The 14,938-nt window shown below is 35.3% G+C and overlaps 2 protein-coding genes across 3 annotated transcripts; one reads left to right on the top strand and one right to left on the bottom strand.

The window, feature by feature from the left end:
* Positions 1-910: 910 nt before the first annotated feature.
* Positions 911-5,535, top strand: LOC110805881 (uncharacterized). Its single transcript, XM_022011499.2, has 6 exons — positions 911-1,624; positions 2,480-2,652; positions 3,502-3,586; positions 3,663-3,848; positions 4,751-4,923; positions 5,036-5,535. The coding sequence occupies exons 1-6, from the start codon at positions 1,205-1,207 to the stop codon at positions 5,109-5,111; spliced, it is 1,113 nt and encodes a 370-aa protein (XP_021867191.2). The 5' UTR covers positions 911-1,204; the 3' UTR covers positions 5,112-5,535.
* A 1,663-nt stretch (positions 5,536-7,198) lies between these two features.
* LOC110805871 (nuclear transport factor 2) lies at positions 7,199-13,096 on the bottom strand. 2 transcript variants are annotated; one of them, XM_056828495.1, is made up of 10 exons: positions 12,977-13,096; positions 12,813-12,844; positions 12,576-12,710; positions 10,203-10,509; positions 9,601-9,866; positions 9,276-9,477; positions 8,931-9,052; positions 8,772-8,837; positions 8,002-8,077; positions 7,199-7,619 (listed from the first exon to the last, which is right to left on the bottom strand). In XM_056828495.1, exons 2-10 carry the CDS (start codon positions 12,840-12,842, stop codon positions 7,435-7,437), a joined length of 1,389 nt encoding a protein of 462 aa, XP_056684473.1. In that variant the 5' UTR covers positions 12,843-12,844; positions 12,977-13,096; the 3' UTR covers positions 7,199-7,434. The 2 variants fall into 2 exon arrangements, with proteins under 2 accessions (XP_056684473.1, XP_021867184.1); XM_022011492.2 differs by having other exon boundaries at positions 12,813-12,988.
* Between the last annotated feature and the right edge of the window lie 1,842 nt (positions 13,097-14,938).

Raw genomic sequence — 14,938 nt, 5'->3', positions numbered from 1 at the left:
ATAATTTCCAAAGTAACTTACAGCCTTGTGAAGGTTGAGTGTAAACTCAAAATAGTAAATATATGATTTTTTTGAGTCTATATCGAGCATAAAACCCGTTTTGAACTTGTTTGTTATTTTTGAACTTTTATTCGCGTTTTATAATTTGATAAGAAGGATTATAATTTATTTTTATGAGTTAAATATTTTCCCTCCTTGCGATTGTGCTAAACGATACTTCAAAAGTATTATTAGTATTGTATGATTGTTAGTTGAGTTCGGTATTTGACTATATGTTTTGGCTGCAATTTAAAAAGTTTCTTGAAATGAGTTTTATGAATCAATTTTATTTGGGTAAAATTAACTATTATGTCTTTTTAAAATTTCATTTTTGTGCGATCTAATATATTTTGTTAATGTAATTATTTATGTCGTTTTTCAAGTTATGGAGTATGATCTATATTTACTGAGTTATTCGTTATTCTTTATTATTTATCGAGTTGCGAAGCTTAATTAAGTATGAGCCCAACCCGATATGATTCGGGCCTATTACAATCCGGCTAAACTCGTTTACAACCCGACCCGACTATGGTCAGTCCGATTATAATCCGATTCGATATGAACCCGAACTAAATTAACCCGAACCAATCTAACCCGTTAATTTTTGAACCCGACCCGATCGATTACAATCCCCGATAAGCCCGATCTGATGCGAATCCTACCCGATATGAGTCCAACCCGATATGTTTATGAATCTATTACAATCGGACTAAACTCGTTTACAACCTAACCCGTTTGCAAGAATGAACTTGTTTCAACCCGAACCGATAAACCCCACCCAAACCCGATCCGTTATCGAAATTGACACCCCTATAAATAATAATATTATATTTAGATCGTCAGCATGAGTGCATCCTCCCGGAGAAAGGGACAATACTGGACCGTCGCTCATTCACTCGTCACCGTTGGTGCAAGTACCAATACGCGATCTACACTACCCTCCTACAAAGCCTCTGCACGTTGTTGCCAATAAACTACGCAACTAGAAAATCCCCACTTTTTTACCCACGGCAATAATCATTCGCACCAGAGAAAAAATAGTAATAATCATTCACTCTCAAGCAAAGACAAAAATCAAGATCCCAATTAGATTAAACACTCCAAATTAATATAGAATCATACTTTCTTCAATACCCAGAAAATCTATTAAAGACACAACACTATAATGTTAGAAACTGCCCCATCTTTATCAATTTATAACACAATTGATGGTGGGGTTGATGAACATGAGGTTAAAAATAGGGAATTTCTGGGAAAATCACTGAAAAATGGGGAAAAGGTTGATGGGGATTTACCGGGTAGTGGTGAATTTAGTTTTGTGAAACCAAATATGGATTTGATCAAGGAAGAAGGTGATGAATTTGGTGAATCTGTTGATGGGTTTGAGAAGAAATTGGTTGGGGAAGAAGTTGAACCACCACCTAGTCCACCTATGTATCTTGCTTCTGGGCTTGGACTTGGGATTACAGATGGATTTGATAGTTTTAGGGAGGATAGAGAAAATGATGAGGAGTATTATCGAGAGTTGCTTGATGACTTTCCTAATCATCCCTTGGTTTTGATCAAGTTTGCCCAGTTTTTTCAGGTCAGATTTTGTTATCCATTTTTTCCAATCTTTCATCATTCTCTATGTTTTTGGTCTGAATAAGCTGTCAAGGCATTAGGGATCCGTATCCATGACCTATTTTCTACATCCCAATTGTTTTTTTATACTTCCTCGATTCATTTTTACTCGCAACGTTTGATACTTTCACGCATACTAATACACAATTTTGATCATTGACATTTTAAATTCTATTTAAGCAAAAATTATAAAAAGTTAATATTTTAACAATACATATTTAGACGAATCTAACAAGATCCCATATATCCCACATGACCTATGTTTTAACTCACATGACCCATGTTTTAACTTAGGTATAAAACACCAACAATAGTCAAAGTATAATTTGTAAATAGTGTAAAAATTACAAAGGTTGCAAAGATAAAAAATAGGAGGAAGTATATCTTTATTATAAACTGTCACACTTGCATCATTATTGTATAAAATTCAACTATTTTTCCTTAATAATATTTGTGTTATAAACAAAAATAATAAATGCAACCTAAAATCCAAAAACCAACAAAAGTCAAATTACAGTATTATGAAAGATAGGTCATAGTTGAACAACGGTTGACATAGGTACGCGACCAAGTGTCAGAGGTCGTTTATAAAAAGTTCCACGATTTTGGCCTATGTGTTAGAAGTGTCCATGTCAGATCCAACACGTGTACTTGAGATTGAGTTGAAATGATTTTGATGTGTTAGATAGCTTAAGCAATTCATTGCATTAGTGTAGAAAAACAAACTTGGAACACACATACTTGGTATATACGGAGTAGTTGGTTTATTGTTGTTTAAAGTTTGGGTAAAGTTGGTGAATAATTTGTTGGCAAACAGAGAAAAGGAGACCTTGAAGGAGCAGAAGAGTATTATTTCCGTGCCACAAAAGCTGACCCTGGTGATGGAGAAATTTTGTCACAGTATGCTCTACTGGTTTGGGAACTCCATCGTGATCAAGAAAGGGCCTCGGCATACTTTGAACTTGCTGCTCAAACTGCTTCTAAGGATTGGTGTGTAGTCTTTAACTTTTTTATTCTTCATTTTTCTAATCAACTAACTTCACCTTTTATTGCACATATACACAATCTCTTTCTTTTAATTCATAGTACATACACACAAATCACACTATTTCATCATCTTTCTTAGTTTCATCATAGCTATTATTGTCGTTGCCATACCCAAGAAAAAATGAGGGGAGATATTCTCATCAATTACTTAACTTGTGTTCATCATCATATCCTTCAAGGCTGAAATAGGCTGTACGGTGTCGGTGTGTTCTTTTCAATAAAACACCTCAACTTAAAATTGTCAAACATTGTATCAGAAATTAGGGGATTTTCTTTTTCATACACAAACCAGGTTATGCTCATGCAAAGTTCCAGGTTTCAATAAAAGTTCCAGCCAATAATAACTTAGTATGCTTCATTCCTAATCAATATATTCTGATAAAAATAATAAGGTGCATTTAATTGATCTGTCATTCTGTCGTATGCAATAGTTTCTTAAAATTTTGTAACAATGGTGTCTCGAGTACATATTCCAGCACCTGTGAATACAAACATATTTGAGCAGCAATGAATGATTTTGACTCAGGCTCATGGAGTCATGGGTGTATGATTATGATATATGATATATGAGATCCTTTCCCATTTAAATGCAAACGAAGACTAAAGTGTTAGGTATGGCCTTAAGCTATCCACGATGTAAACTTTGATAATGTGTTAGTTAGGAAGTTGCAAGTTGACACTAAGTAATTGTTCTGGAGTATTGTCATTCCTGTCTCATTATGCAATAGAAGCTCCAAAGAGTAATTTGGCACATATTTGTTGAATTGTTGATAATCTTTACTCATGTTTCAGCAATGTTTTGGCATCATATGCTAAGTTCCTCTGGGAAGTAGATGATGATGAAGATGAAAGTTCTATTCAACCTGATCATGGTCAGGTATGAAGTTCATGTAAAATTGAATACTTGATCTTTTAATCTTGGGAACCTAATGTGATTTGTTTTCTATCATCAGGGAGACATACAAAAATCCACTCACTTGCATCCTGCTGATGGGATTGATAATGGGAATGACGGTCCTATATTTGAAGCAGGAACCCCAATAAATAGTGCTGATGTAGAAGATTACTATAAAAGAATGATGGACAAAGATCCTTCTGATCCCCTCTTTCTGAAGAAGTATGCTCAGTTCCTTTATCAGGTAAAACCTCCAACTGTATTTTCTCAGCATATCTAAAATTTAATGTTTGTCCGTGAGGATTATACATTTGTACTCCCTCCCTTTCAAAATAATAGGGACAATTTCCTTAAATGGATGTTTTAAGATAATACGGATAGTGCTTTGTTCAATTTTTGGTACCATATTTAATGCATTTACACTATTCTTCTTTCCACTTACTTACAACATTCCACTCAATCTATTTTTATATTCTCTTTTTACTCATAACTTATCATTCAACCTACTTTTTTATTATTCTTTCTTACAACATTCTACTTTCCCATACTTATTTCTTACTTTCCAATCATTTATCTTGGTTGTTGTGAAATGTGTAAGTGTCCCCATTATTTCGAAACGGATTGAGTATTATAAGTGTGAAACAGAGGGAGTATTATAACTGTAATCTGTTACACCATTGAATTGATCACAATCTGATTCTGAGAGAAAATCCTTTTTGTTTTATTCGGCATACTGTTTCCTTAAGCTCCCTTCCTACCACTCCCTGGGCCTGAAACTGTTGCGACCTAGAACATATTAGGTGCACCCGAGTGCATCATCCAGTCTCTCACATTGTTCTTTTACTGTGAGGAGAAAATGTAAGAGGGATCATCAACGGGCATTAAAATACCCTTAGTTGCATAGTGCACCCGGGTACACCTAATAATTTTCAGTTACGACCTACCCCAACTTGTTGAACCAATTCCACACAACCATTAGAATATGGGGCGTCATCTTTCGAGTCTATGATGTCCTGAGACTGCCGTTATGACCATTATTGGCACATCCCCTTTGGTTAAAATTTCTTGTACATGGTAACTCTTTTGGACCATGTTAACCATATCAGGAATCTGACTTCTTTGGTTGATTATGTGTTCTAATGACAGTCAAAGGGTGACCTCCAAGGTGCGGAAGAATACTACTCACGTGCTGTACTAGCTTACCCACAAGATGGGGAGCTGTTGTCGCAGTATGCAACGTTAATTTGGGAACTTCACCATGACCAGAAAAAAACTTTATATTACATTGAACAAGCTGTTGAAGTTGCCGCTGGAGATTGGTATTAATTTCCCAAGTCTTATAGGAATTTAAAATTCAAAAAGTTTATATTCCACACATATTTTTCAGAATTTCTTATCTAAAATGTACTGATTTATGCTCGTATTCTGCAGCAATATTCTCGCAGCATATGCTCGTTTTTTGTTGACCATTGATGATGATGATGATGATGATGATGATAAATATTAGCGCACTTGTTTTTCATAGCGAGTTTCAGGTTGTACAGTTTTAAACAGCATAAGGAATCAAATCGTGATGCTTAATAGGCGACATTTCTGTTTTTGTTCTGCTTCTCTTCTCCTTGTTGGAAGGGTTGTAAGTTTTTCATCCGTGAGAACAAACAAGGTGGTGAAATTATTATACTAGATGCAGTGACTATATCCTGAATCCTGATTAGTAAAGCCATGTATATTAGCCTATATCTTCACCAGTAGTTTGTAATTATAGCTGCTCATATATCACGCCAATAATCCTGACAAAGATATGTCGTAGGCTTATGACTATGTTTTTTCTTTCATCCTTCCATAAATTCCAAATTCTGGTTTTTTGTACACTTGTATTCTGGCAAACGAGAGACATTGAAATCCTAAATAAGCAATTAAATTTCTAAGAAGCTTTGGTGTTGGTGTCAACTGTCAAGACTACTCAAGAGGATGTTGGATCTGGAGTTGCTTTCATTTGCTTATACTTCCTCCATTTTTTAATAATTGCACCATCTTGGTTTTAGCACTATTCACATATTCTTATATAGTTATTTTTTGTGATTTATATTAAAAGAAAAATATATTCATGTGGGATCTTGTTAGATTCGTCTCGAAATATACTTTCAAATCATCAAATTTTTATAATTTTTTAAAATGTATAATGACAGATATTAGTGGTTAAAATAGTGCATTGACAAGCGTGAAATCAAAGATGGTGCAATTAAAAAAAATGGAGGAAGTAGGATTTTGAAAACTTAACAGCGCTTAAAGCAGTTAGGTGGATGAGGGGAGAGATCAAGAGTATGCAAATACTCCTTCCCTATTTATTTAAAGAATACACTTGGCCGAGCACGGGTATTAAGAATAACTAAATGAAATAAAGTAATAAAACAAGTGGGGTTGAGTAGATATTTCTAATAGGTAAAACAAGTGCGGACCATGTCATTTTAGGGGGTGGAGTGTAGTTCTGAAATTATTTGTTTAATAGCGTGGTGGGACATATGATATATTAAATAGATTATTTAATTAGATAGTGGGGTGGATAAGTTACTAAAAATGACAAGTGTATCTCTTAAATAAATACGGTCGGAAAAGGCAAGTGTATCCCTTAAATAAATACAGAGGGAGTAAGAGTTACTCCGTACTTTTACTACTCCTTCTGTATTTATTTAAGGGATACACTTGCCTTTTCCGGCCGTATGTATTTATTTAAGAGATACACTTGCCAAAAACTTACATCCTAACTATTCACAAATCAAACTTGTTTATCCATTAAAGCACGCAAAATAATAGGTATTGTCTCCGCGCAGCCCCAGCTGAAACATGAACGAACGCAAAATATAGTTAGATTATCCAAGCTGGAGGTCTGCAAACTGCTATTTAGGGTACTTGGAGTTATCGTTATGAAATGATATCATACTTGAATTTTCTTTCTTGCAAATATTCTTTCTTACAGAATACAAAATATTTAATTATTCTCTCCGTCAACAAAAAAAAATATAAAAAAAGTGATCAGTGATTAGCAAAACACAAATTCTTATTTATAAAGGTTGTACAATAAATATTATACAGCATAGTAAAAGTTAACTCAAAATGTTTAAAAGTTAAGCTTATATAGGTAAAAGTTATCCATTTTTTAGTGATAAATTTTTTCATTTTAATAAAACTTATTTCTTCAAAATCACTAATAATGTATAAAATTAATCATTTAACTCTTTAAAATGTTTATCTATCAACGTTTTTTTTACAAAAATAAAAGTTAATCAAAACTAGGTTAAAGTTACAAAAAATGGTTAAAAGTTATCTTGGTGTACAATAAATTTATTGTGCACCTAGTGCGCGCAAGACCTTTTGTTAACAAAACTATGCAACTTAAGAAGTACTTCGTACATCACTATTAAACATGCCTGAAGCTAAAGATAAATTTCTATTATTACAACTGTTGCTCTTATTAGGGGGATATTTTCCGCCCACCACAGCAAAGAGAAGTGCTATTATCATCTGTTCCATTATACAAGTTTGATGTTTGGTCTCAGTAAAATTCGATCAAGGTACTTTAATAACAAAAAAAAGTCAGACGGAAGTTGACACTGGTCAACACTTTTATGACTGAAGACATAAACATATATCTTTAATAAATGATCAATAACATAGGCTAAGTATATTGAAAGCCACTCCCCAAATAATGCATTTCTTCAAATGCCAAAAGAGCTACAGAAACATTTTAAGTATATTTATGTTTGACTACCAAAACTAAACTGAAAGTAACACTAAAATTTCCCTATTTCTTCATCATCAAACTACAATGTTCACTCTGAAATGCTTTGGGTTGTGGAATACCCTTTGTCTTGTCGGCTAGTTTGCCTGTAATAGCCGTTTCCTCGTGGTCTGTTGAACTCGCCAACTTGACCACCACCACCCCTGCTATAACTACGACCTCCAAACCGTCCCCTCGAAGCATCTGGCTGATATGTAGCCCTGCCTCTCCCTCTCCCTGCTCAAAATCATTTCATTCAAAGTTAACAAAGTAAATAGCAGCTTCAATCATACAAATTCGTGATGCAACAATAACTAGAAGATTTCAAGTAAAACCATTTTTGGACTTGCAATTTTCATGTTTACAATAATGCAATGAGGAGTGTTTCTTTCATCTTGAGCAGTGAACAAAAGGATCGATGTCCTCTCCTCTTGGTCATACTAGAAAATATCAGTGGCAAGACATGTCCAGGCGAAGAGAACAGATAAACGGAATCTCATGATATACTGTACTTCTTAACATTTCTTGGCATGTCCGCAATTAGATCAAATCTAATAATTAAGAAACAGAAATAAGCTAAAATAAAGCATCTTAACAGATACAGAGCAGGTCTACATACTTCCACGTGCAAAGCTGCTGTTTGCTCTTCTCTCCTCTATGTATACTTGTCGTCCGGCTATCTGGACTGAACCAGCCTACAAATGAAGAAAATAAATTAAGTTCAGCCACCATAAACACAAAAAATTTGTGGTGCAGTTAAATTTCTGCCAGAGCCACCAAACACAGAGAATATATCACTGATTTTCTTTAAGCATAAAGCAATTTATATACTCTAGGGCTTGAAAAATATGGGTAATACGTATGATGATAAGATGATGATGATAGTATAAAAGTTGTGTGTGTATCCGTTGCAAGAGAAAAAGTAAAGGTAGTGACATCTTACTGCATAGAGATGAACATCTTCAAAGGAACAAGAAAAGGCAGTGACCAATATGCAAAGAGATCTAGAATGGTTAGCAGTTACACCAAAAGCTAAACCAAAGCATCCAATGCGTACAAGAATTCAAGAAAATCAATTTTTATGGAAACAGTGACAAAAAGAAAACTAATACAAAGCCAAATAGAGATGAACATCTTCAAAGGGGAAAAAAAATGGCAGAGACCAACATGCAAAGAGATCTACAATGGTTAGCAGTTACGCCAAAAGCTAAACCAAGGCATCAAATGCGTACAAGAATTCAAGAAAATCATTTTGTAAGGATACAGTGGCAAAAAGAAAACTAATACAGAGCCAATCAAAGCACATAGAATACCCAACATGAGAAAAAATGTACAAGGGTCATAATAGCATACCACAACAAAGTATAAATCTCAAAGACAGATACAAACCTTAATTGCACTCTGGACGGCGTCAATATCTTCAAATTCAACAAATGCATAACAAACATCAGTGTCCTGAATACAGACAACATATAAGTACCCAAAAATTTCAACTCTGATAGCAGTAAACAAGTTCAAATCAATAATTAAATGAATGCACATTTTAACCTTCAACCTCCTGATGGCTACGCCTTCACCAGTAAGCTGGCCAAATTTCATAAACTCCTCCTCTAGTTCAGAAGCGGATACGTTCGGTAACAAGTTTCTCACGTAGACTGACTTTATTTCAGCTACAATAACAGAAGACAATTATGCTACGAATAGATCATAGAAAACAATGCAGAATGTAGAGAAATCTAAAGAGATATACATGCTGCATGTAAGGAGAGACTGAGTATATGAGAGACTGAAGATCAGCCAGATTATTTATCATTTAAAACTGTTTGGTATGTTTCCGATTCAGAGAGATGAGAGAGGGATGAGAAAATAAAAAAGACAAGGCACTTGGCGGACCTCTATCTTCTATAGCCGAAACCTCCTCGCCCATGTCTGACATAAAATTCTCATTTGCAACATGCGTTGTATTTGTCTGCTGCTGAGCTTGTTGGACAGCAGATTGCTGGGTTTGTTGCTGCCATTCTGAAGCAGCCACAGCCTTGTTCGAAGATGATGGAAGTGCAGTAGAAACTGCTGACTGTGCTTTTGCAGCGCGTAACTTCAAACAGCATAGAATTTTTGTATTAGTTCAGTATTGAAAAAAACACTGATATACAAACCTCCAAATGACAACCATAAAAAGAGGCTAATTCTAAGGTACAAAAGCAAAGTGGGCACATACTATAGAAGCATAGGTATGCTTTTGAGGCTCATCAACTGATTCCTCTATCTGTGATGGTGGAATTTCTTGTATGGGGTTTATTGGGCTTTCAAGAAAACTATTTGCCTGCTCTCTAGAACTGACTTCGAGAATATTTTCAACTTCAGGAGCTTGCTGCAGCCTCTGTTCAGGCATTGAATACGTATCAACAGCACCATTTTCTTTGATTTCACCAGAAGGTATGTAGTCCCTGGCCTGCATTCCTCCGTTAATCATGTAGTTTGGCACTGTTAAGGAACACCCACACAATCATCTTACATTTCCAAAGATTGATAGAAAAACAAAACACTACTTCAAATCATGCAACAAAACCTTCATGATTAAGATTTTAGATAAACCACAAGTTCAAACTCCAATTATAATGTTCAGGCAAGAATGACTTTAACAGCTAAACTATCAACAAATATCCAAGAAAAAAACAATTACCAACTCTCCTTGATAATTTGGTACTAACATGTTATTTCCAACAGAAGTAAACACTCTACTCCAAACCTTGATTAGACTCTAGTGACCTTGTCTATGTACAAATCTGGGATCCCATAGTCATAGATAAAATTACATACCTGCCTCTGGTATGGGTGAAGAAGTATTTAACTTCACATTAAGATTGGTTTGCCCCATCAGTGAAGCTGGATATGGATGAATTTGGTCTTCTTCAATAAAGTGAAAAACATCATTGAGGACAAAAAATCCTTTCTCCTGAGGAGCCAAAAAAAATGTCTGAGCAAATTTCTTTTTCCCACTGAAATCCCTGATCTGTACAGACCCTGTGACCATAACGATTACTCCTCCATTCCATGATTCAAGGGAATGAGCCGTCTTAATCTCAATTGAGGTGAAACGCATCGACATAACAAGTGTATGGATTTGCTGCCAGAATAGAAATGTAGAGTATGTTAATCGCATGAAGAAAAGGATTTATTCATAATAATTACTCCCTTCGTCTCTCTTTGATAACCTCATAACCCCATATTCCTATTTGGGGTGTCCTTTCAGATTGCTACATACCTAAAATGGTAATTTTTCTCATTTTCTCTCTCTCTATCTCTCCCTTCATGGTTCTGTTTTATCAACCCGTATGCATATTTTACACTCAATTCTTAATAAAGTGAATTCTGCCTATGGGACAATCAAAAAGTGACGGAGTGAGTACACTACAAGAGACCAGAAGATCACATAAAAGGAAATATATAAAGCACAAGGAAGTAACCTAGATTGTGAGGTATAAATAGGAATAATTATCTTCTACGTATTCCATTTAACCAAAAAACAAAATTTATACATAAGATGTTCATATACATGTAATATATAAATCATTTCCTAATGGAAGAAAGAGACTGGAAATTTTGAATCTCTATAGCTCCGGTAGAATTAGAAGAGAAAGATTAAAACTTAGTGGACCTTAATCAACACTACTCATCTATGTCCCTGCTTTCAAGTACTTCCTCCTTCCCTAATTGTTTGCTCCATGCACCAAAGGAGCTTTATTAAGAGTAGATTGAGTGAAATTGAGAAGAGACAAAGATGGCAGGTCCATATGTATTTTATGTAAGAGTAAAGTTGTGGTACCAATAAATATCTATAGTAATGAGGCAATCTTTTGGGGACTGATTAAAATGATAAATGGAGCAAACAAAAAGGGATGGAGGGAGTAGTTATCCCAAACAAGAAAGAGAGAAAGAACAGAAAAGAGAAGCCCCAGATTGTCCATATGTTGCACAAACACCAATTAAGAGAAGAAATGAAACAAGATAGATGATCAAGTCGTCCTTACTAGCTCGTAAGTTGACAGGTACCACAACAAACAAGGCTGGACAGAACAACAGATGATTGTCCGCTTACTTTGGCATCATCAATCTAGTCACACAACCTAGGAAGAGATTCCTACTCTGTTGCGTATATTGTTTTGTTTTTATTTACATGAAAAAATATTAAGGGGAGAAATAGCATGGAGAACAAGAGAAATGGAATCAATAAATAGATGTACAATTTGCTTCGAATGTTTTTCTGTTCATTACATGACATCAAAGTTTTATGTAGCCTGGTGCTAGTGACACTAACATTGACACTCATTGCAGAATTACTTGCACGTTGTATTTTTTTTAATTTTCCTTTCTCCAAAACCCAACCCTTCCCTAGGCTCCAAAATAGGAAATGGCACGGTTATTATTTCGCAAGAAACAACTAAAAGGAAATTCAAAAAAGCATCACGAATAAATATACGGAACATGAAGCACAGATCAATCCCCATTTCCCGCTACCTCAAATTTCAGACCTTGGTCTTTCGCTAAAAAGACCTCTTCTTTTTCCCAATTTTTACAGAGTTAATGCCTACCGGAGAAAAGGTAAGAAAGCACCAGTTCACAAAAGGAACCAATCTTTATTATTTCCAAAGAATTCAATTGAACAAATAGACACGATCTTGTATACTGAGTTACTAGTCTTACTACGAATCAGTAGAATACAATAATCTACTAAAGCATATATCAACCTCTTATATTCATAAATTTATAGCTTTCACAATAAAATGTTTCCTGTCAACACAAGGATTAGAAACTTTACCATCAACTTCTAACTGGAAAATTATTTCCACAAGTTTAAAACCACTTCACGGACATTTAACGCCTGGCATAACAATTATTTCATCTTTGACGTACTACCCCATTTACAACTTAGGCAAAAGTTATCGCAAAATCACCAACCGAAGCAAAGGCGAAAGCATCCATTCAAAAGAAGCGAAATTCCCCTCATTGCAAAACAATTTTACTTCAAAAACCCAAAATTCTCAATCTTGGGTTTACTACCAATCAGTAAAAATGCTTCTAATAAATAGAATTTTGCAAAACTAAGTCAAAATACAGTAAAACAAAGCCCGTACTTCACTTAATAAAGCTACAATTCTAACCAAGAAAAAGAGGAGAGAATGGGAAAATGACCAGCATTGCAGTAGCAGTCTCGCGCGTATGACCATCAATACGAAGCATAGTACTTGCGTCGGAGTACAGCTGGTGCACGAACTCCGGCCGTTGCTGAAGCATTGAGTAATACTGCGTTACGAAGTACGAACCCACCTAGAAAATTGCCCAAAACAAAAAAATTCAAATTAGTTAAAAAGTTGAAATTCTTGGAATTGAAAATGGGAATAAGGGAAATTACAGTTTAAATAAAAATACCTGAGGTGCAGTCATGTATGGAGTCGCCATTGCTGACGAAGAAGAAAAAAGGGTAAATTCAAATTAAAAAGGGGAAAAATAAAGGGTTTCAGTTCGAAACCCTAGATCTACCAAAGAAAAACAGGGTGAGAGCAGAAAGAAGAAGAGTGAAGAGTGACGTTTACCGTAGAGGAGAGAGAAAATTGAGCTGTTTTTTTTGGGGAATTTTTTAATTTAGAAAGATCTGCGTGAATGGTACAGTGTTGAATTTTGGGGAATAATTGCGATAAGTAAAAGATTGGTTTTTATTTCTTTATTTTAAGGATGCGCAAAAAATGAGATGGAGTGCTAACTAGTAACTAGTAACTAGTTATGGTTTTTGGGTGTTGTTTATTTCTAGCTACTGGATGCCTGCTGCTGCTCACTGCTGTGTGCCGACTAGAGGCTGTGTGGTTTTTGTGTTGTTCCTTTTGAATTTTATATATAGTTGCCAATCTCTAAGACGATATGAAAATACTATCAAAATTGACATCACACAGACACGGAATCAAACACAAACACGACTTAACATGACACGTTTGTCGGCTTTAATTTTATGCAACGTTCGTTTGGTCACCTTTTGACCTTTCCCAAAGCTATACTAATATTATAAAAAAAATTATACTAATATATTGAAAAACGTTGCTAAGAATGTTGATGTGCCATGTACAACTTTTCTGTTTACGCCATTTCATCCATTCACAATGGTTATGTCATATCATGACAACCAAAAATCCCACTGACCAAGGTTATGTCATGTCACTGACAACCAAAAATCAATGCAGGTTTGAACACCAGATCTCGAATTTGGAGAATAACTCTCATTATCATCTTAACGGATCACTAGTTGTTGTTTATCTATGCACACTAATTTATAAATACATGTTAACATGAACTCTAAAACAACTAAACCTCTATGTTACCTTTCTATTTTCTATGGATTATATTGGAATTAACAAATATTTAAAGCATTAGGAAAATCATGAATTAAACATTATGTCTGAAGTCTGCCAGCCTGGCGCCTGGAAGAATGTCTCTCGATGTTTGTCCTCCTCGATCTATCTCGACGAATACCTCCTCAATCATCTTCGGCTCACCGTTGGAAGCACCCTCTGTCGCAGCTCTACTAGATGAATAATCCTCGACCATCTTCCTCTCGGTACAACGAGGAGCCATACTAAACATTTGCAAATTTATCGAGTTCAAATCAACTAAGTCAAAATCCTAGGGTTGTTGCCCTAGCTGCCAATCGAAGCAAGGCGATCTATCCCTAACTCTACAAAGTTAAACTGGGGGCTAGCTAGCGCAAACCCGTCAATTCAAAATGCACCTTCAAAAGCCATATCACATCCCAAGTGGAGATATGACTCGAACTTAAAAGCTTGACTAGCTAGCCAAAGTCAAGTTCAAACCTAGACTATCATAAGTCTCTTTCAAAGTACAATTGTTCTAACCCTGCAAATTCAAAGAGATGACTACTCAGAGTCTAACTCGATGCCTAGGCTATCCAATTCCTAGGTCCTAAGTGCGATTGTTCAAGGTCCATATTCAAATTCTTGACATTCGAAGACATGCTAAGCAGCGCATCTACAATTCAAAATTCAAGACTCCAAGATCCAAAATTCCAAGTCCGATCTTCATATCATGCAAAGTTCCAACTTCTAAATCAAGGAGGCTACCATACATTTGTCATACAAGTTCAAAATGAAAAATTCTTCGCTTTCGAATTAACCTTTAAGATCATGCGCATGATGAACTTCTTTGTACTTGTACTTGAATTTTTTATTTGAATGAGACCTAGAAATGAAGAGAGGTCTTTGATTTTGTATGTAGACTTGCAAAATGTCGAACTTTGACCACTTTTGGGGATGGGTCAATCGTAATTACGAGATTGGTATGATGAATTTTGTTGATGATGTTTTTCATGTCTTGAATGTTGAAATGTTGATTGTATGAATTCGTGTAGAGGAAGGAAGAACAAATAAAAAACAAGACTCAAATTCCTCGACGTTGAAGAGAAAGAAGCGATAGCAAAGGAAGTGAAGCGGTGGTCGTTCACACTCCCCTGAGGGGGTATTTGTAAACTTCCCCTGCACCATGGAAATTCA

The sequence above is a fragment of the Spinacia oleracea genome, chromosome 5, assembly GCF_020520425.1.
Source record: "Spinacia oleracea cultivar Varoflay chromosome 5, BTI_SOV_V1, whole genome shotgun sequence".
Taxonomy (NCBI): Eukaryota; Viridiplantae; Streptophyta; class Magnoliopsida; order Caryophyllales; family Amaranthaceae; genus Spinacia; species Spinacia oleracea.
This window is presented reverse-complemented; position numbering and strand designations above follow the sequence as displayed.